Source organism: Vespa crabro, chromosome 6 (assembly GCF_910589235.1).
Source record: "Vespa crabro chromosome 6, iyVesCrab1.2, whole genome shotgun sequence".
Classification (NCBI taxonomy): Eukaryota; Metazoa; Arthropoda; class Insecta; order Hymenoptera; family Vespidae; genus Vespa; species Vespa crabro.
This window is the reverse complement of record NC_060960.1, coordinates 3,746,839-3,768,201: the sequence shown is the minus strand read 5'-3', so window position 1 is coordinate 3,768,201 and position 21,363 is coordinate 3,746,839. Positions and strand designations below refer to the sequence as shown.

General features: G+C 33.8%; 1 protein-coding gene across 1 annotated transcript in view; it reads left to right on the top strand.

Annotated features, from left to right (window-relative positions):
- The first annotated feature begins 6,991 nt into the window (after nucleotides 1-6,991).
- The window catches only part of LOC124424672 (doublesex- and mab-3-related transcription factor B1), a 37,016-nt gene continuing 22,644 nt past the window's right edge, over nucleotides 6,992-21,363 (top strand). The window contains exons 1-2 of the mRNA XM_046964052.1: nucleotides 6,992-7,755; nucleotides 15,272-15,611. Of these exons, the coding sequence (XP_046820008.1) occupies nucleotides 7,477-7,755; nucleotides 15,272-15,611 (619 nt within the window). The 5' untranslated portion in view covers nucleotides 6,992-7,476. The remainder of the gene's footprint in view (nucleotides 7,756-15,271; nucleotides 15,612-21,363) is intronic.

Here is a 21,363-nt window from a genome sequence, read left to right as displayed (position 1 = left end):
TCGGTGGTTCCATTCATTTGTTTCCACTCTCGATAATAAAATCGATAATATCGATAATAAAATACGTACGTATTCATAGTTGATCACGTTTATTTTGTTGTTTTTCTGATAACATAAACGTTAATATTTCAAAAACTGCTAAAGCCAAAGCTTTTCAACATTTTTTATTATAAAGTTCATAATTTTTTCTATTAATAAACATCGCAGGTTTTAACTTTTCTATATATTCTTTACTTTCTCAAATAGTCAACGATAATAATCTATTCCTTATGGAAAAAAATTCAAAATAGTTTGATTTTTTAGGCATATAAATATGTTCTGATAGTATCAATATGATAAATTAAATTGTAAGTAAGACATTTTTATTATTTAAGTATAATATATACAAATACAATAATGCACGTGCAATTGAGAAAAAAATAATACATGTGTATGTCCACTTGCGAAGAAAATATGACTGTGAATTCATTCATCTTGAATCATTCATCTTTTTTCTCTAACATTTTGTTCTTATTTTAACCAAAAAACGGTATGACTTATTATAGTTGCATGAATATTTGAACATTTTTTATAAAGTATCTCACAAATTAATCATCTTTCGAATACTTTTTTTTTCAAAATACCAAAGAATCAATTCATGTGGGTATTACAGAAATCTTCATTATACGGGAGGAAAATGTAATCAGTGCCATCTGTTGTAATAAATAGGAACTATTAAATTACCTGTTGATAAAATCCTCAATGAAGATTGTTATCATTTGCAAATACTCAATACATTTGCTTAAAATAAATACTGTTTATCATCAATAGATACATATCTAAAACTAGTTTCAATATTTAGTCGACAAATGGTACTGAGAGTTCGAAAATCAATAAAAAATGTGATGCATTGCATTTCTATTATATTCATAGATATACGCAGTTAAACAATTTTATATGAAAAAATGAGTTGAATATTCAAATCTCTTGAATATAAATAAGATTTTATATTATATTTAGTTTAATATGCACAATTAATAAAATACAATCAAATAGTCATGGATAGGATTTAAATAGCTATAACTTTGTAAAAAAACTATTCGGTATTATTCTGTAACGAATTATTTTAATGAAGTGACGAAATTCTTTAAAAAATTCCTATTGCGATACATCATAAAAGACTTTTTCAAAACTCCCGCCAAGCTTTATCATAAATTAAAAGGCGGGAAATTCGAAAGGACGAAATATTGAAAAAATATTGAAAAATCGAGAAAAGGCGTAACCCTGAAGGATATCTGTTTTTGACGTGCACATAAAAAACGGTGAATTCTCAGAATTATCCTGATGTAGTGTATAAAAATCTTGGCATGTACCCTTTCACAAAAGCGATATTGAAACATGATTGGGCGATGAACGGACATTCAATGCACGTGACTTTTGATGATCGTATAAAAGAGATCGTGGAAAAGAGAAATAGAAAGAGAGAGAGAGAGAGAGAGAGAGAGAAAGAGAAAGAAAGAGAGAGAGAAAGGAAGAGGGAAGATTGAGCGCGGATAGGATACGCGTGGCTTTAGTTAGTCTCTGTGTTTGAAGGGTTGCCGAAGATATATAACCCAGGTCCAGCCGAGCTTTCAGCTTTTAACGCTTCACTTGGACAGAGGTTTTGGTCTACGCTTACTGGGCACCGTAATATCGACATATCTATATATTCACATCTATCTAGGTATATATCTACATTTATCACTTTTTTGCCAAGAAAGAAAGACAGAAAGATAGAAAGAGAAGAAATGAGAAAAAGAGAGCTTCGCAAGCTTTCTCCTCTATGTTCTCTAAACTTTAACCTCAGAACTTTAAAAAATAAGCCGGGACATTATTTTTCCACCCTTCTACGGATGCCAATTCGATGGACCTGTCCAGTTCCACTCCTCCTCGTCGTTTCTACCGGAGCATAGCTTGCAATGTGCGGCATCAGCGAATGTGTAAAAATAAAAAAGAAAGAGGACTCTGTATGTACGTTTCTATGTAGTGATGTATATATATATATACACACACACATATATATACACATGAACTATATAGATGTATCTCTCTATGTATATGTGTATTTGGTACGTATATGCACATAAACATACATATAAGCGCTCCCATACACACACACTCATTTATATATATATATATATATATATACGCATGTCATCTCCCTCGTCGCCTGCCTATTCGTATAGTCGTTCCCGGGATATGGATATGCCCGCAAATATGTCGGAGCCAGAGAGCCATTTTCAATTCAATCTGTTAAAAGCACGTCAAAAAGTCATACGATATTTCACTGCAACGGTGAATCCCGATGACACTGCAGCTGCATCGCCAGCGGAAGAGCAGCGAATGATACGTAGAATATGTATATGTGCGTTTTGTATTAGTATATGTGTGCGTTTATGTATGTATATACGTACGTATAACTTACGAAACAGATTCTCGAGAAAATCAAATCGTATTATGAAATATTTAAGATCAAGACAATTTTCTGAGAGAGAAAACGTTGATTTTCTTTTATTCGACATAATATTATAGTTCGTTTTATTTTTCTATTCTTTTTCTCTTCCTCTCTCTCTCTCTCTCTCTCTCTCTCTCTCTCTCTCTCTCTTTCTCTCTCTCTCTCTCTGTGTCTCTGTATCTCTCTCTCTCTCTCTCTCTCTCTCTCTCTCTCTCTCTCTCTCTCTCTTTCTTTCTAATTTAATTATCTATGAAATATTAAATTTTATCGATGTTATTCATTAATTATTTATAATAAGTGAATATTTCGTTTTTTTTTTGTAATTTCTTATATCACCGTTATCTTAAAAGCGCGGAAAATCTTAATCCTTTTTTTTTGAGATACGAAGTTCGTACTTGCATTATGCGTTTTGAATGAGTTCAATGCCACTTGCAAGGAAGCTTCATAATCGCGTCTATAGATGGCACCTATGTGATCGTTGTAAAAATCGTTTTATTCGCGAAAGAAGGCACAAAAGAACTTGCCAGAGAGAATTCCAAAGCTGAGAGACCCCATTCGATATTTTTTTTCGTAGTACCTATATAATATGTTAAACGAAATGAATAGAAATTATTTTCTTTAGAAAAGCGATTTAATAGACTAACTAAAAACGAATTAATATGTGATCAAAGGAATATTTTACTTTTTTCTTTAGATATTTTTATCAAACATTAATACGCATGTATTATATCAAGAACGTAAAAATACGAAAACTTATTCCAATCGTTGTATGAAGTACCACCATAAGATAATTTTTTCTAATTCGAGCAATCGTCGTTTAAGTGATATACTTGAGGTAGATTATGAGTATATACATCTTTCCTAATCGATATTTTCAGATAGCGATAAAATTTAATTTTCAATTCACACGTCATTATCAAAAATCGCGTTATTGTAAATTAAATCAATCTATTACGTTAGGATCTATTTTCGATATATTATAATATATGTTATTTGTTTCGAGTGTCTCTAAGAAAAAATTGATATTGTGAATAAGGTATAGAGATAGGTAATAACGATGGATTTGTTTTCACGTGCATTTGCCATTCATTTCTCATTGTTCACATTTTTTGCTGTTGAAGAAAGGAAAGTAGTATCAATGGTATGTTGATTGTGTTACCATTTACATTCATGTGATTCTCCCTTTTGTCTCGAATCGAAATGGGATATTTAATCCGCGGACATGTGAATACAAGCTCGTGGACAGCAGGAAAAAATTCTATTATGTATTTTAAGGCGTAGCAGTATATAAGTCTCGTTTGAAACTTATTCCAATCGCGATAAATTTCATTTTTAGAGAATTTATTCATGATAAGCTGATATCGAAAAATTCGCATATTAAAAGATACGTTTAGTAAAATATTTCGTTGAAATATTCAAATTGAAAAAAAAAAAGAAATAATCTCAGTGTGTACATATCAAAAATTTTTAAATTGGATTAATCCTTTTATTATTCGTTCTTCCTATTATATCTATCGCTTCCAAAATATCTCTCTATTCTTTTTTAACGTGTACCTATATTACATAACTAAATATTATTAACAAAGATAAAGTAATTATAATGTGTTCGTATGAAAAAATACAAAGTAGATTTTTTTACATATTATATGTCTTTTTTGTTGCTATTATTAAATGGCGTTCGAGTTTGTTAATACCAGAGAGAGTACAAAAAAGTTACCTGTAAGTACAAAATATATGTATGTATATCTCCGTAATACAAATTGAGTTTATTCTTTCTTCCTTATCGAACAAATTCTTACAATTAGCACGTTCTCGGGTTCTTTTTTCCCGTTTGTTTTCATTGTTTCTTTTTCACCAATTTCATTGATTCGATAATTCTACCAATTACACAGTACCAATCATAAATTCATTAAGCACTATAAATCAGTTTTTCTTTTTATTTACACAAAAATTATATAATGTGAAAATTTAGTATTACTTATGCTGACATAATTATATAATAACTTATATTTAAAAAATATTAAAAATTTTTGGATATAAAGTAAAAATTAATTTTTTTATGATAAAATAGAATAAAATTTAAAATATACCTACATATTATAATATATAGTATATGTATATATATATATATATAACTATATGAAAGTGCGTGATTTCAAAGTTACATAACATTATAGAAGGTTAAACAACGCTATTAAAACCATGAAATAAATAAAAATATTCAAAAGCTTATTTTTGTATCGATAGATAAGCAAACATTCTTAAATGCGTCGTTTCTTATTAATGAAAGAGGAATACGCAAGAAAAGCATTCTGACCTCTTTCAAATGGGAAATCTTTTCTTTTGAAAGTCATCGAAGCGTTTTCCTTCTTTTTTCAATGCCGCTATTATTATAATTCTCGATGATGAATCTTCCATAACGCTTCTCCTTTTTTCGCGGTCAAACCTTTGATCCTTATCTCGTCTCTCGGAGCGAATAATAAATTATCATTCCGTAACATCAAGGCAAACATGCTTACCCTTTCTGCTTTCTCGAAATTATACGATGGAAAAGGATCATGAGTAGAGTACTCTATACCTATATATTATATATATATATATACATACAAATGTACATATGTACATGTATACATAACGCGTATTGGTTTTCCGGTTTGGATCTCCCTCACGCCTATTAAATTCAAAAATAATCTGATTCTCGTAAAGCCACGAGTCTCTTATGTGCATCCTTACTCTGTGAACGGTAGTTGTTCGTGGTTGGCCACGTTTAGAAAACATAGATATATATATATATATATATATATATATATATATATATATACGGAGGTAAAACATGTGTGTGTAAGTAATCAAGAGGGTGAGCAGTGGTAGTTCAGGTAAAAAGGATATAGGTAAGCAAAGATACGGGATCATAATGCGCACAATGCTTTTATTTCATTCTTATTGCGGGTAAATAACATCTGTACATTAGATCACTATAAAATCGTTCGTCATTGGTAACGACAATGGGGGGTTAGCGACCATTGAAAATCTCTTCTTCTGAAGTATAATTCAAAGGCACGTCGACATCGTCGTCGTCGGCCGCGATGACGGCGCTTATGCTAGTGGTGGTGATGATAGTGGTGGAGGTGGTGGTGATGATGGTGGTGGTGGTTGGTAATGGTCGTAGTTTATAGGAGAACATTTATAGTACCCGCTGAGAGAAGAAAGGAAAAAAATACGTTCGTCCAATACAGAACGACGAACGTCGGCGTCGACGACTACGATTACGATAGTAGTGCTGCTGTTGACGGGGCGCAACGTTGGTTAGAGAGGCAAGGTGAGGGAGAGAGGAACTAGTAACGTCGAGAAAGAAAGAAAGAAAGAAAGAAAGAAAGAAAGAAAGAAATAAAGAAAGAGAGAGAGAGAGAGAGAGAGAGTGAGGCGGAGGTTGGAAGGAACGACGGAGGCGTGTATAGTTAAAAACAGTTGGTCGAAACAAAAGGCGGAGCATATAGAAACGTCTGAGCATCGGTCCGCATTGTGTGTTTTACATTAAAACGGGTTTTAAATAAAAGAGTAATGTGTTGGTTCGTTGCGTCGTTCCGGGGGTGGTGAAGAGAGAGAGAGAGAGAGAGAGAGAGAGAGAGACAGAGAGAGAAAGACGTTGCCAGTGGTGATAATGGTAGTAGTGGTACACGCATTCTCTTTCTCTATCTTTCTCCCGCAGATATAATACCCACACTGATGATATACACAGAATACACACATACTCACCTATAAGTGAGTTAGAGAGGGAGAAAGTGAGTGGGGTCGGAGGTGGATACGCGGCTAGGTATGTCCCCTTTTAACTCTGGCAGATATAAACTCTTAACATCTCCGGGGAACCATTCGGAGCACCAATCGGAGCTTGCCACGGGCGTGGCGTTCCCAGCAAGCGTCCCCGTGTTTGGCTGAGAGCTCGGGGTGGAACACTGTGGCACAGTGTTTTATTTCGCGCGCCTCTCTCCTACGTAGAGGGGTTGTCGGAGGGGCTGGCGGTTTCTCGGCCCTATCCCACACCGATAAATTTTACCGGGGTGACTCTCATCGACCCCCTTCCCCTCTCATCATTCTTGGTACTGTTTTTCTCTCTCTATCTATCTCTCTTTTTCTATTTCATTTCCCTCTCCTACTCGAAAGATTCCACTTTCTACGCGGTCAACGTCGACACTACCACACCATCGGACTATCACTAACTTACCCTCCGAATAGAAATACCAGTCTCAACACCCCTTCCTCCTCTTCCACCCTCTACTCCTACCTCTCTCTCTCTCTCTTTCTCTATCTCTGTCTCACTTTTCACCCCCTCCCTTTACCGGCGCACGATACCTGAATCGACTCAGCCGAGAGATGCTGCAATTGTTGACAGTGGCGGAGCGCGAGAGAGAGCTTCTAGAGTTGAGACTCTGAGTGTAAGAGAGAAAGAGAGGGAGAGAGAGAGGGAGTAGGTTCCGGAAGATAGAGATAGAGAAAGAGAGAGAGAGAGAGAGAGAGAGAGAGACGGAACGAGGTGACCCGCCGATCCTGCATTTTGCTCCTCGACACTCGAACGCGCGGGTCCTTTCCTTTCTCTCTCTCCGATAACTTCCGAGATATTTTCGAAAAGTGCGCGCGACCCTCCTAGCTCATAGTTATCTTCTAATAGTCGCTTTAATTTCTTCTACGAGCTGGACTCAAGTACGTGATATATATAGATATATATATACATATACATATATTATTGTTTTTCTCAATCTATTCGTGTTGTCTGCTCGATTGTCGTCAAACGAAGTGTTGCGTTGCCGTCGGGTGACCTTCGATCGCTCATGGATAACAGGAAAATACAGTGAGACAAAAAAAGAAAGAAAGAGAGAGAGAGAAAGAGAGAAAGAGATAGAGAGGGATTAGAATTCGTTCATCAATGCTTACCGAAGATACAAAGTAAGGAGGATATTCTGCATAAGAATATATAAGAAGAATAAAAAGGAGAAGAGTTCAGGAGGATGTCGTTGCCGCGAGGTGTCGGACTCGGCGTCGATGTCGGTCAACTAATGCAGCATCAGCAACAACAACATCATCAGCAACAACATCACGTATTACCAGCAGCCTTTTTTCTACGAGCCAGTGCTGAGAGATATCAGAGGACACCGAAGTGTGCTAGATGTCGTAATCACGGGGTCGTTTCCGCCCTTAAGGGACACAAGCGTTACTGCCGATGGAGGGACTGCGTGTGTGCGAAATGTACTCTTATCGCTGAAAGGCAACGCGTTATGGCAGCCCAGGTAAGAAAAGATTTATGTTACATATTTATTTTCTTCTTATACCAAGTTCGTTCAATTTTTATAACGTTTATTGAAAAACGATTCGATAGAGTTTTATTCTATAACGCGTGTTTGTATGCAAGTGATCGTGTTTTTAAACAAAGTTGATAATTCAATGATAAAAATAGATGTTTTTTTTTTTTATAGAGTACTGAATTATCTTGAAATTAAAAATTTCATCTTTTGCTTCATTTATTTTTTAATTTTTCGATAATATTGATATAGTGTCTTTTTTCTTCTCTGTGTTTGCATATTATGATCAAGAAATAAAAGTTGATTGTAGATTTTTGTCAATTTACTTTAAATACACGAAAAAAAATGAAAACGCCTCGAAGATGTTACCGTAGCAAACAGTTCCTTCCGTTTTATAAAAGTGATGTATGCGAGAATGCTCGAGGGTAGCACTTGGAGGGCAGCCAAGTTGTTCTTTCTTTTTACCATCGTATACGAAGTCGGCTGACTAAATGTAACTGATCTTACAAACTTTTTTCTGAGATAATGAAACCTACAAGAATTGATTATTCTTTCAAAAGATATCCGGTATCTCGTTTACGAGTTTTTCATTTTGCTATCATTATTGGCATCAAGAAAATAGAGAGCATTTTAACATCTCAGATCTTTTTAAAATATATTTACTTAATAACGTGTCAGAATAAATAATAATTATTTGTAGTTTTCAAAGACAACATTTTGGTATCACAAAAATGGAATCGCCATCGTTTTGTGTTAATCATTTTCCTTCGTAGAAAAAGTTTAATAAGAAGAATCGAGAAACAAGAGAATAACACACAAAAAAGGAAAAAAGTTTTTAACATAACGAGGCGTGTATCGTAGAGCTTTGCTTTTTATTTTTACCTGATCTTTTGTTTACGTCTCTCTCTTTCTCTTTCTCTCTCTCTCTCTCTCTCTCTCTCTCTCTTTCTCTTTCTCTCTACTTTTGCAAAGTAATTAATAAAACAGCGTTCGGTGTTGCTGCACCGTCGAGCGTGCATTTTCCACTTCTCTGCCGTGCATAAAGACTCTACCGGCGCTCCCTTGGCCCTTACGTAGTCAACCGAGTATGAAATATCGGCATACCACAATGTAAGCTTTGCGTCGGATACCCTTTTTGACTTTCCTACGCTAGTGGGTGTACCTATGAAAGGGTGATCTCACGAATTTTCAGGTGGCCCGTTGCGTACTCTTGGAAGACGCTTTGTACCAATTTATTCTTGTTCTGTCACTTTCAAGCGTATTATAAATACCATGTTACTCATTAATCTTTCATTAAACTCTACCTTTTTTTCCTTTTATTTTTTTTTTTTGTTTTAATCATAATTTTAGTAGATTGCAAAATATTAGCCCTTTTTTTATGGTGCTATTACATATTATACATTATACACATTACTTTTTTATGCTATTTTTGTGCTATTATACACATTATGCATTATACACATAATGAATTATACACATTTGTATAGTATTATATTTTTTTTATAATTCATACAATTGTCGAAATGTATTCAAAATCATATTGAACTTGCAATTCACTGATATTATGATAAAAAAAAAATGATAAAATTTTTTGATAATCGGCCTACTATGATATCCATCAACTATTCGACATTCTATAACTTTTTAGCATTATTCAAACTTTACAAAGATGATCATTGAGTGAACGGCAGGTAAAATTTCCAGTAAAGTTTGACACACTGCCTCGCGTAACGTTACAGGATCGTAATACTATACGTACTTGAAAGAAAAAGAGAGAGAGAGAGAGAGAGAGAGAGAGAGAGAGAGAGAATAGAGTCGGGAGCAATCCCTCGTACAATGTTTATTGACCTACTTGTGACACCGTATACTTACATTAGGTGATAGGCTTATTCTCAACAGCCGTGATCCGTTTCATTCGAAACCTTAATATCCTTTCTTTGCTACACTTCATTGTATCTGTTTCACCCTCACCTTGGACAACTAAGTCCTATAGCTTTAGAATAGGGTGTAATTTGCCCGTGAGCTCTGATGTCGGTTACAACAAGAAAAAGAAGAAAAAAAAACGAAAAGAAATTATAAGATTTCTTTTTTTATAAGAGTAGTGAGCAGCTGGTACCAAATCACCGATCATTTTTATATCACCCGTCTAAACGATTAATTAAATTAAAAAAGGTGATTAAATTAAAAAAGGCGATTAAATTAAAAAAGGTTCTGTTCTTTTTTTTTATTATATATCTAATATTATGGTATATTTAACACGTAGTTGTGCCTTTGATCAATGTTATTTATGTAAGATCATGTAAGGATTCATCAATTTCAAAAATACTGTCAAACTTTTGGAAATTGGAAAACTCTTTGCGAAGATTAATTTTTTTAAAAGAGAATCCGAGAAACGAGTTCAGCCAAACCGACGATAGAAACAAGAGTAGTTTTGAATATTTTTAGCTCGATGTTCACCATATGTATTTGTGTGTGTTTGTATGTTCATAATCATAAAAGCAAATCTTTCTTGCATTTCATTCATAGAATATATTATGTCACTCATACAATTCATTTACATAGTCGTTTTTGACAATCGTCGTATATTATATTCATATTTCTTTCTTTTTTTTATATTCATCTCGACGTACCGTTCTCATATTTTGATGTACGATATATCGAGCTTGTAAGGACCTAGTTTCGGTTTGTAATAGATATATGACCCCTGTCTCTTCTTTCTCTCTCTCTTTCTCCCCACTATGCTTGTAACCCTTCGCTCTCTTTCTCTCCCTCTTGTTTAACGCATGTGTGCACTTTGTCTATGGGGGTTAAACGGTACGTATACATTACGTTTTGCTTTAAGTTACTTAAATGGTTCTGAGTGTATATAGCAGGAGTTTCTCTTTTACAAATTATACATTTGAACAGATAATTCAAGATTAAAAAATTGATTTTCCAAATAAATATCAAATATTGTGTGATCACAAATTTTTCAAAATTATTTACTTACTTTTTGTAAAGACTTTTTGAAAACACATATATTATATTTTAATAGATATCTTACGTAATAATTGTCAAACTAGTATTACAGTTTATCTGAACAAATGTTCCTTCCATTTCTTCTTCTGTAGAAAACTCTACTTTGGGATCCGATCCAAGAATTTACCCTCTATCACGTTTCAGACGTTATTACACTGTAGTCCAAATAGTAGTAGAGAGAATACGATAAACATCTTCTCACCATTTTCAACGGACTTCTATATGAGATCTTTCGAAATTCACACCAGTGACAAAGAAGAAAGGAAGCGATCTTAGAGTATCGTCAGATGAAAGATAAGTGACAGTTTCACTTTTCGATCATTTTTTGTATTCAACAAAAAAGATAAAATAGACTAAATATACAACGTCAAACATACTTAATGGAAATATGAATCTATGGCTATACTTTTTTTATTCTTTACCTGAACAAAAAATAGAATGATGTCTTAAAAAAATCATGAATAACTAAATAATTTGAGAGCCTAAATAATAATCAATATTATTACATTTTTAATGTAACTACATAAAATACATATACTGATATAAATGGATTTATAAAGACGCAATTCGGAAAGAGAGAGAAAGAAAGAGAAAGAAAGAAAGAGATAGGGTAGTATTGTGTGGGATTTTTATCTCTGAAGTAATATCAGGGATCGCGTCGACGTTCAGAGCGCTCGTTTCATGCACCGTTACCGATGCCATCGATCGGCGTCACCCGATGCTCGATACTGGAAGAATAATTGCGTTATCGACTACGTCGGCGATGCGCAAAGTGGTAGGCGCGTCGACAGGGGGTCGTTGAGGGGGTGAAACGTTTCATGGTAGGCGTGAATCTTCGTTTCGCCGGAGCCAGTAGAGGGTGCCACGCTAAGACGTGTTTCTCTCTTTCTTTCTCCTACCATTTCACCACCTCATGCCTCTCTCTCTCTCTCTCTCTCTCTCTCTCTCTCTCTCTTTATCTATCTATCTATCTATCTATCTCTCTTCTTCTAACTCTTCTTCCGATCGCGTATCAAAGTGAACATTTTTCTTCTATTGTGGTCTGGACCATGCCACATTACTGCATCCAATACTTTTCTTCTATTTTTCTTTTTTTCTTATACAAAAGTTTCAATGACTAGAATAAAATTATATTTTGTTTTTGTTGAAATAGATCACATGAGTTTTAGATTAATTTTAAAAATCATAAATTTTTACATAAATTTTAGATCATAAGCATTTATGTTTGATATTCGATAATGTTCCTTTTTAAGATTTGATATTAATACTGGTTGATGTTGATATCAAAACTGACATATTAACTTAATATACTTGCATCAATATTCCTCATTTCACTGATGCAACATTTAATAAATTTAATACTTGTAGTATTATCAAAAATTAATAAAATCAGATTTCGAGTGGAATTATTTTTGTATAAAATGTTTTTATGCTTCCTCTAATCATAAATAAGATAATATTAAATATAAGAAATAAAACTTGGTATTATCTCTTGGATTTTTGATTTATTAAATATACAATTTTTAATTAAGATTTTTGATAATTACATAATATTATAATCGTTTGTCTCCGTCGTACGATGTTGTACAGAAATGTTTTTTTGAGAAATAGCAAGAAAAAATATTTATCCGCCGTCCATGACTTCGTCCGACGGCATGCATTTGGCCGCATAATTCGAAATCTGTCAAATGCATTATTCGATAATATTCGTTTGAGCGTTAAGGCGACCTTTCATCTATCATATTCGTTCTCATGTCTAAAATCATTTCTGTTACTCTCTCTTTCTCTCTCTCTCTCTCTCTCCCTCTCTCTCTATATATCTGTCTATCTATTTATCTATCGATCCTTCTCTCGACGATTATATTTTTCCTGGTAGCTTTATTTTTCTTCGCAATCAGTCTCACGATTAATTCTTGTTCAAAAGAAAATCTTAAAAAAAGTAAAGAAAGAAAAAGAAAAAAAATACAGCGGAAAAGAAAGAAAAATAAAAAGAAAAATGGCACTCGCTCTGCTCGAAAATCGTCGAGTTCGATCGGGAAAACGCTAAAAATTTCAATTACACTGATTCAATCCGTATGTATATTTATGAGCGTTACGATGCATGCCTGTGTATGTGTGAGTGTGAGAGAAAGAGAGAGAGAGAGAGAGAGAGAGAGAGAGAGAGAGAGAGAGAGAGAGAGAGAGTAAATTCTATCGACTTTCATTTTTCCGGCCGACGGTGCGCGTCCGCGCACATTTTCTTTCTCTCTTTCGCAAGCGCACCAATTCGCCGGCATTTTCAGCCAATGGATGAAAATAAAAACTCGTTGCCGCGAAAGTGGGCGGCCAACACGATGAATGATCCACTTTTAATCGTTGCTTCCGCACGGGCGTTCTTTTTTTTTGTTTTTGTTTTCGTGTGCGTATTCTCTTTCTCTCTCTCTCTCTCTCTCTCTCTCCCTCTTTTTCGTTTTTTTTTCGTTGTTTAACCCAAACCAGCCGCATTCTTCTCAAAAGCGGCCGTGGTCTGTTCAATTTATTTGGAGTTTCCAAATAGTTTTGCTATTCCGTTTCAGCTTTAGTGCGTCATTCGTTGCCGTATGTACGTAAAAATATATCGTTCAATTTATAGGACATAAGTATATAATTTTTCAAATCACTAATCCTTAATGGAACACCACGGCGCCATAGTAGTTGTAAATCAAAAAATGTGTCCGGTATATATATATATATATATACATGCGTATGAATCAGGAACATATGTCTTTTTCCTTTCTCCTTTTTCCCTTTTTTTACGAGGGATCGTAATATATACGTCGAGTTTAAAAGTTTAAACGCAGGCGATCATAGAAACGCAATAGTCCCAGCAAGCGGGCCAGTTACCCTAGTCTCGATTCTTTTAACAATGTTCTCATCGCCCTCTGACCATCCCTTTCTCTCTCTTTTCCGTCGTTTCTCCTCTTATGTTTCTTCAGCCCGTTTCCTGGTTCCCATTGTTCTCGAGCATTTAATACAAAAGAGAAAAGAAGGTTTGAACGTCTCTAGACGCGAAAATTGCTCCAACCCAGAGTGCGGTAAGCTTTTGATTTCGTTGAGATCGCAGTTGAATGGTAAGGAGAATGGTAAGAGTCATCGATCTACTTTAAGATCATTGAAGTTTTGTTCTTGACGTGTCATGGATATCGCGTTTCTATTGTGTAAAGGATGTATAAAAGTTTTGTACGTCTCGCCATTTTGGGGAACACTTTTTTCTATTTGAAAAATTTTCTGCAGGAGACTCTTATTTACATCAAGGATTTCATTTTAAAAATCTAGATCAATGAAATATTATTTTCATCCGCTCTATTTTTATATTTAATCTACTTTCAAATTATTACGATTAGTTATATAGTAATTTAATGGTAATAAATAATCGAATAAGATTTTAATATTAAATTCATAGCGTGGCATAGTTATATCGTGATCAAGTAAAGAGTGAAAATGAATAAGGTAATGAAAGAAGGTAGCAAGTGGGGTGCGTTTTACAAGATATTTAACCGTAGTATTTCTCAATAGTATGTACGGTGGGATCATTTCGAGGGAGTTTCCCTTGCAAAAGAGATAAAGAGAAAGAGAGATCGTCCTTGAAACGTGCAGCATTCCAACATACCAAGCTGCCTTCCGGAGATGAGGTATCTCTACTCGGTACAATTAACACCCGTGCGGGTGCATGTATCTATTTGAAAGGGCTCCGAATATTGCCGGAAGGGTCGCACCACCGACGAGGAGACGTGATCCCTTGACAGAGACTTGCGGCCTCCCATGAAAGCTCCCAATTCATCTTCGCACGCGAGGCACGTCCCCGCTTATTGACTTCTAAATTACTTGCCTCGTTCTCCTTTTGTAGACCCGATTGTAACCATATCGATAAACTTTCAATAGACTCCTTGCAAATTTGATCTGGAATTTTCAAAGAAATCATCTTATTTGGGACGTGATGGGTCAACAAAAAAATTTTCTATAATCGATCATTCTTTCATATTAATTTTGGGAACATTTATTTACACTGTATTTAGATATACATCTCTTTGAACAATTAATAAGAAACGAATGTACATATATTGATTAGAACGAAACATCGAAAATAATTTGAATGGAAAAGAATTTAATCTCTTTTCGTTCGAATTCACAATTCGGTTCTGTTTACCAAATTAAATAACATTGAAAAATTAACAGCGAGTTAACACATATTATCTAGAAGGAAATATTGAAATTGATATGGATAGAAAAATATAATTCCATTTCATTTGAATTCGTAATTCAAATGCTTCAATTACTTCGAAACTATATATCAACGCTTTCAAAATTCTCTTACTTAAATCAAGATTACCTAAGTGATGAATTCTCTAATTACAATCTCCCTAAGTTAAGATTACTTTCAACTCTAGCAGATATAATTACAAAGTCTTATTTATCTATGTATCAAAAATCAATTAATTGATTCTAATCAAAGAAATATGTCTCCTAGGTCGCTCTAAGAAGGCAGCAGGCTCAAGAAGAGAGTGAAGCTCGTGAACTCGGTTTGCAACTGCAGTATAATACCAGCAGCTGCACTGGTACACCGGTATTGTCTGGTACGGCTACAGCAACGACACCAGCCGATAGTCCATCTCCACATCCGGTCCACGTCGCGAATCCGACGGGCCTAGCTATTCCAGCCGCGGCCGCGGCTGCTGCTGCAGCCGCAGCGGCAGCTCATATTCAAACACAATTGACGCAACCAGAATGTGGTATACTGCAACGAAAAAGATCGATCCAAGACGATTACAGACAACCGAAACAGGAGAAACCTGACTCGATCGTCGGTGGTAAGTGCAATTGTTGATCTTTTGAATAATTCTTTTTTACGTAAGAAAAAGATTTCCTTATTTATTGATGATATTTCAAGTTTCTTAAGTTTCAAGTATTACAATTTTCTGTATTGTATTGGAGATCGAACAACTTATTTTATGCGTCTATCAACGTAAAAAAAAATTCTTCCGTCAACGATCTTTTTAATAATTTCAACACAGTAGAGTTTTCATTATACAAATAAAACATTTTCTTAAGTCTTTGTTTCATATTTTTAATATAAACTAACACCGTCACTAACGTTTAAGATATTATATTTATATAATCGATATTCTTTTTTATATTATGAATAAAAAAGAGCAATAGAAGATATTATTTTGTTTTAATCTGTTAGAATTAGACGCAATTACCGCGATTTACATAATCGTAAGAGTCTACGAACTCTTATATCGTAGCAGCCATGTAAATTTACCCTAGGTTAGCTCCGCCTAAACGGAGTACCGATTATGAGTCATTACACATAAGTGTACCTGACGGGTCTCGCGCAACCAGGGGCTTACATAGATCGTTTTCCGTTTTGAAATAAAATGAACGACGATTCGTGGAACTCGTAGCATTTCAAAGATGCTCGAAATTCTTAAATCGACGAATATTTCGTACGACGATCAACAACCGAGGACATTTTTAATTCGTAATTTATAATGAACCATTTTAATTTCAATCATTGTATCAAATCGATATCGATATTCTTGTTAACATTGGATTTTCCTATTAAGTTCCCCAGCTTTGAAGTTGATGTCTTATTGTTAAAATTACAATTTATTATAATTTATGTATCCGGTGAGTCACTTGAAACTAGAAGCATGATCTCGATTATTTTTAGTAATAGAAATAAATAATTGAAGAAGCATGATTTTGGAAGGGATTGATATAGTGATGGTCATATTTTTCAAAACATAGGGATCATCAATTTAAAAAAAACATTTTAAAAATGGTATTTGATTGTTTTACTTATTCAAAACTTGTAAAAGAAATTAAATAAAATTAAAAGTGCTCTAAATTTTTCCTATTGTAATCACTGTCAACAAAAATAACATCTTGAAAACTTAGTAAATACTACAAATTTGTTTATGATATCTATTACTTATTAAAAATATTTCATTCTTTTCTATTTTATATCATATTATCAAGTATGTCATCTTTGCAAGTGAAAGTGACACGAAAATGAGATTAACAAAAGTAAATAAGTATGTATAGGTACATTTTCTCTTTCTCTCTTTCTTTCGCTTTCTTACTTCTCACTTACGTGCGTGTACGCACTCGAGTAAGGGTGAGAATGAGCCAGGTTGGAAGGAATTCGATAAAGGAACGGAAAGGTTGGGGCATATAGCAGGAGAGAGAAAGAGAGATAGATAGATAGAGAGAGAGAGAGAGAGAGAGAGAGAGAGAGAGAGAGAGAGAGAGAGAGAGAGAGAGAGAGAATTAAACGCCGTCACTAACGAGTGCGACTTTTGCTTTGAGTGGTATAATAAGAGGCCACGAGTTTGGCCATTATTTACTTAACATTATGGCCCTAGCCACTTGGTCTACTTATGCATATATACGCACGTTCCTAATGGGGCACTTATACTTCGAGACTAAAGCGTGCGAGCTTTAAAACGCATGCGTCCGCTTGCACGGTCGCGTGCCAGGACTTGCTTTCGTTTCTCTTTGCCCCAAATCAGCTACGTTCGCTCATTGCTCTTATCGTCGTTCTCCTTTACATTAATAATTTAATTGCTGAAGGTCTTGACGATTACCACTACTACTACTATTTTATTCTCTAAACAAACGAGAGGACGCTTCTAAGGACTCTGCTCTTTTCTTCGGCCTTGGTAAACCAAGGTCATGAACGTTGAAAAAGATCAAACTTACGTTGTGTAATCTTTCGACAAGTATTTAGTGTTCCTTCTAATCTTTAGATTTCTTACGTGATCGATTGTGACATGTATTGTCGATTCTTATATATCTACCTATTAAATATAAAAAGTATTTGTACACTCATGGTTTTTTATAAATATATATTTCTTAATTGTATTGTATATTATTTTTAGAAAGTTATGCGTCTCGGTTTCCCTCTCTCTTTTTTTCTTTCTCTCTCTCTCTCTCTCTTTCTCTTGCTTTTCCTCTTATTGTAATTCTTATATATAAATTATAAACGCAACGAACTAAGGATAAAAACAATAATGCTCCATAAGAAAATATAAATATTATAATTAATGCATTTATTAAAATCAATACGTACAGTATTTGTATACATAGGAATTTTCATAGTAAATATCTTATAATTGAAATAAACATGCATAATATGTTTTATTCTTTTGAATTATATTGATTTTTTTTATAAATATTCTTCTATATATCTATTTTCCTATTAATAATTAAAATTTATAAGACTTAAAATGATGTATCACTTATAATAAAATGAGTGTACGAATAGTTTTTAGTGTAATTTAAAAATAATATCTTTAAAAATTATTTATTATATATATTAATTTGCAACCCTTTTTTTGATTAATTTTTCACTCACTTTTCTATCCTTTGGATTCATTAGAAATAATCATTTTTTCTTACCATCGTGAAGTACGTATGTAGAAGAAAAGAATGACAGTTTTCTCTCTTTGACCAAGCCATAGTATAGCCTGAGACACTTGCCTGAATTTCATTCTACGCGGTAAACACAAGGGCATCTTTATTAACGGCACGCAGCAGTGTGTTCCGAAAGAATACGTCAGCGTCGTTCACTATAGCCCACTTCCTTTATTCGGTTTCCCCTTTATCCCTCCTTTCAATTCACGCTCACTCGTCGGTATCGCGCGCGCAAATTGAATTTATTTCTTTTTTCTCTTCTTTTTTCTTTTCTCTTTCCCTTTTTTTTTCTTTTTGTTGCTCGCCGATCTTTCTTCCGTACAAAGCTCGACAATGTTGTCCGTTAACGCTAAAAACTGTTTTCTTTACCTTTAGTTATAGCCAATTAAATATTTTTTATAGCGAATATTTCAAAGAATTTTTTCAATCTTTATTTGATCGATAATTTTCATATTTGTTTTTCCTCTTTTTCTTTTTTTCTTCTTCTCTTTTTTACTTTTTTGATTCGAAAGAAACACTCGAAAAGCTCAGCAACCCTTCTCATTTCGCTATCAATCGATACTACCACGTGAAAAGTCTATTAGCATGTAAATCTGAAGTGTCCCCTAGAGAATTCACGTTGGGGTAACGTGCCAATAATTAGTTATATTAGTATATATATATATATATATATATATATATATATATATATATATACATATAGTATATATAGTATATATAGTATATATATACAAATATATATATATATACATATACATATAGATATACATATACATATACACACAACTGGGAAACCGCAATTTCGACTTTCAAAGGAAGAATCTCTAATGAAGGTTCACCTTTAACTCTATAACAAATCGATTCCTCGTAAGGTCCATCCTTGATACGGAAATTTAGAGAAAATTCAAACTCTATCTATCTATAGCGAAGAAATATAATTGGCTAGTCTACATATAAATGAATTTTCGAATTGATCGATCTTCATTTTGTTTATATGAATAATTTTATACCAAGAGAAATTTTGAGTATTTAATATTAATTAATAATTAAACATATTTGAACGTAAAATGTTTTTTTTTTTATTTTTTTAATATAAGGTGTAAAGATTAATTGAGAAGAAAAATATTGGGTGGTGAGAAGATCTTCGTGCCTCTTTTCAATAAATATAAAAAAAGAAAAAAGAGAAAGAAAGGAAGAAAATGAAGTAATGATCGAGAGATGGTCCCTTTAATTGGAAGTTTGCCATTGAATCGTGACGGTGTTTTCGTCGACGAGGGGAAACCAATCTGTACTCATTCACCGTCCAGTTTCTATATTTCCTGTGAGCCACGAAGCCGTGTGATTGGTCCCCGCGAAGATGGCAGGACGCGTGCCGTCTAAATCCGCTACCCCTCGTAGGCAACGCGCTTCAATTACTTTCTCAGGGTGTACATTTGATTCGAATTAAACGCCACCGGTTAATGCGACTTTTTGTGTGTTCATATTCAAGGGGGCTGATCAGGAAAGTTAAGAGAAAGGGTATATGAAATTGATTGGAAAATTAATAGTAAATATCTGATATTTACTGAAATAATTTATTGAAATTATTTCGTTGAACAGCTACCGAATTATTTGTAAATTTGTTTAATTTTATTTAGATATAACACGTTTTTAATACTTAACACTCCAATTATGATGCCAATTAAATATATATATATTTTTTTTTGATATTTGTGCTCATACAACATTTATAAACATTTTTACTAATAAGCAACTATCTTATAAAAATTATGTAATGTCTTTTCTTAGCACTATATTTACTTGTAGTTAAGGTGATGATAGTTAATAGAAATAAAAATAAACAATATAAAAATGTTTAATAAGGAAAATATTTTCTTTTTTTTTTTTTATTTAATCAGAACGTACAGTATTATGTTAATTAGGAATAAATGCATGTAATTAGGAAGAATATCTTTGTAAGAAAATCGTATTCCATAAGAACAAGAAAAAAGAAAGAAAAAGAGAAAATAAGTCCTCAGAAAGAAAATGTTCGGTCATAATTTTCTTTGTCACTGTGGACCTCTTTCTTGTACACTCCACAATCGCTCGGAGTGCGATTACCATCGAATCTATTTTTCTTCCTTCTTCCACCATTCGTTCTCCGTTCCATTCTCATTTTGGCATTGTGCGACGTGTACCGCCAGGAATAAGAAGAGGATAACAATGAAAAGGAATATAATATATAATATGCAAATTTCTACATATTGAATCTGATAAAATGGTGTTATTTTGAAGAAATTCATTTTCTGTATTTAGTCCGACATTTTACTGAATTTAGATCTAAAACTAAATCAATTTTAAAATCAATTGACCAATTTATCAGTTCTTGCAAAGGCAACAAATTTTCTAAGGAGAAATTGAACAGGTTTCATCTAATTTTATCATCTTCAATCTGATAAAAGACAAGAGTTTCTTAAAATAAAACGATGATCGAACTATTAAATATAGTAAACAAAACTGACGAGATACCAAATAACGTCTTTGGCATGCCATATTAAACTTTGACATAGGAAACGTATAGTACGCTAAAGACATCATTTATTGTTTAAAAGGATTAATAATTTATTCATTTTACATTAAACGATAATACAAATTGTTTTTTGACATAATTAATGTCATAGAAAAAGATTAAATAATGATACATCAGGAAAACGAAATTCGTTTAACCAATCCGTAATTCTCACGATCACTTGATCGAGGATTCCAATGGGAAGGACTAACACGAATATCTCCATCGGGCTTTGAAACTTTATCTCACGGCACGTTTTAACGAAGAAAAGAACGAAGAATTCATCGAAAGAAGGAGAAGTACCTAGAAGGAGTAAGGAAAAGAGGAGAAAGAAAAGAAGGAGGAGGTGAAGGTGAAGAGAAAGGACTCTGACAACGGCAGATTCTTTCGCGGCCCTCGGTGGTTTCCGTTAGCCTTGCCTTCGCAATATCGCGTTTTAAAAGGTACGAACACTTTCTCAGAGCTCTTCTCAAGAGCGTAGGAGGAGATCGCGTGGTACTTCTCCTCCACCTCCTCCCCCTCCTCCTCCTCATCTTCCTCCTCCTCTTCTTCTGCTTCTTCTTCTTTTTCGTATCTCCTTTCTTTTCCCTTTT